This window comes from Olea europaea, chromosome 14 (assembly GCF_002742605.1).
Source record: "Olea europaea var. sylvestris chromosome 14, O_europaea_v1, whole genome shotgun sequence".
NCBI classification, from domain to species: domain Eukaryota; kingdom Viridiplantae; phylum Streptophyta; class Magnoliopsida; order Lamiales; family Oleaceae; genus Olea; species Olea europaea.
The window spans coordinates 15,435,716-15,437,539 of record NC_036250.1 but is presented as its reverse complement, the minus strand read 5'-3'; the positions used below and the strand labels follow the sequence as shown (position 1 = coordinate 15,437,539).

The following is a 1,824-nucleotide window of genomic DNA, read 5'->3' as shown; positions in this document are numbered from 1 at the left end:
AGGTTCGATTCTCTTTAGAACCGAACCGACCCACGTTCACCTCTAATTATTGTTACTTTAACGAAAAACGTATAATTAAAAAACAATAAACTTATCTTTACATAGTAACACTAAAGGGGGGGGGGGGGTTATAAAAAAAAAAAAAAACTTAAAATTAAGGGAAAAAAAAAAAAAAAAAGCTAAGCAATAATTTTTTTTTCCCCAAAATATTATATTCATCACCTGCGCAGTGTTTCTCTAAGAAATAATACAGAAATACTGTAATTACAACAAAGTGAAACATTGTGCTGCAGAAAAATGGCCCGTCAATTGTTTGTTCTTGCACTCATTTTCCTCGCCGTCGCAGGAGCGGTGGCGGCCAATTCCTCGCCGAGCAGCTCCCCATCGTCATCGCCTGCACCTAAATCATCTTCCCCAAAAGCTGCACCATCGCCGAAGGAAAGTAAGACCCCGGCCGCCACCCCAAAATCCTCGCCAGTGCCTGCACCTAAATCATCATCCCCAACACCGGCACCAAAATCCTCCGCCCCGAAATCCTCTGCCCCAAAATCCTCGAGCCCCGCTTCCTCTCCTCCTACCAACTCATCCACCCCAGCAGAGTCCCCCGAGGATGAGCCCTCATCTCCACCCGCCCCCAGCAGCCAAGCCGGTTCTCCTACAGCCACCACCAGCAACTCCAGTGCTCCATCAGCTTCGGGACCCAGTGCTGACGCACCTGCGGCCGACAATAACGGTGCCGCCTCATTGAAAATCTCTTCTGCTGTTGCGGCTGCCGTGGCAACCGGATTCTTCCTCTTCTAAGCATTCTCAATGCAAACGCTTATAGCATGTTCGGCCTATGGGAGCAAGGACAAACATGCAGAATCTTTGTTGGTTTCAAATTTACTATTTTATCTTTTATTAGTAATACGTTTTTGATATAACCATGCCATTATAGGAAGTCATAGTCGGAGGTTACCTCTTTGAATATTCTTCCATAATTTGTAATTCTTCGGGAAAATTTTGGGGGCCTTCAAACATATTTTGAGAACCTGTTTTAGTCCTTTGTAATTTAATTATATAATAATGGCTAAGGAAAATTGTCCTCTTGAAATTTGCATTTCTCTTGATGCTTTCATTTAAATACTTGCGTTCATTTACAATCCATTGATAATTCCAAATTCGAAGTGGGGGTCCGATCCCTGTGAACCATAATTAGAGGGGCGTGTCATTTTCTCATTGGGAATTAGCCAAAAAGAAGAGAAAAAATGGTAACAATGCAGGTGCTGACATTAGCAGCACTTGTAAGCCCGTGTACAATTTTCCCTGTACAAGAGGAATAACTTTGTGAACTATTAGTGAAAGCAGAACAAGTAAATTTCGAATCTAAGCTGAGAGATGCTGGGGCTCGATCCCAGACCAGGCTTTGCACTAGGCAGCATCCATTGAGAATGGTAGGGTTGTTGTGAAAGCCCAGAGGAAAACCCTCCTCTCCCACGACCTTGGCCGCGTCCTCTTGCTGCTTCCTGAGGAGATATTGAAGAAGCACGCAATGGAGACGGCGAGAAAGAGGAATAACTTTGTGAACTATTAGTGAAAGCAGAACGAGTAAATTTGGCCTAGGAGCTTCATACGTGCATTCTATTTTGCTTCCTCCAGTAATAATGTCTATACGAGAGATTGCTATATATTGAACTTGAAAAATCCCCTCTAAAGAACGTCAAAACTTAGAAAAATCCTCGAGTTCAAAGAAGATTAATGTTCTTCAGCTTTACAAAGCACAAGTAAATTCATATTTTTCCCCTTTGTTGTTGGTCTACCATATGTTTTTTCTCTTGAATGCAT

General features: G+C 42.7%; 1 protein-coding gene across 1 annotated transcript; it reads left to right on the top strand.

Annotated features, from left to right (window-relative positions):
- The first annotated feature begins 215 nt into the window (after positions 1–215).
- LOC111409294 (vegetative cell wall protein gp1-like) lies at positions 216–1,095 on the top strand. The gene has a single exon (XM_023039316.1). The coding sequence runs from the start codon at positions 298–300 to the stop codon at positions 799–801; it is 504 nt and encodes a 167-aa protein (XP_022895084.1). The 5' UTR covers positions 216–297; the 3' UTR covers positions 802–1,095.
- The last annotated feature ends 729 nt before the right edge of the window (positions 1,096–1,824 follow it).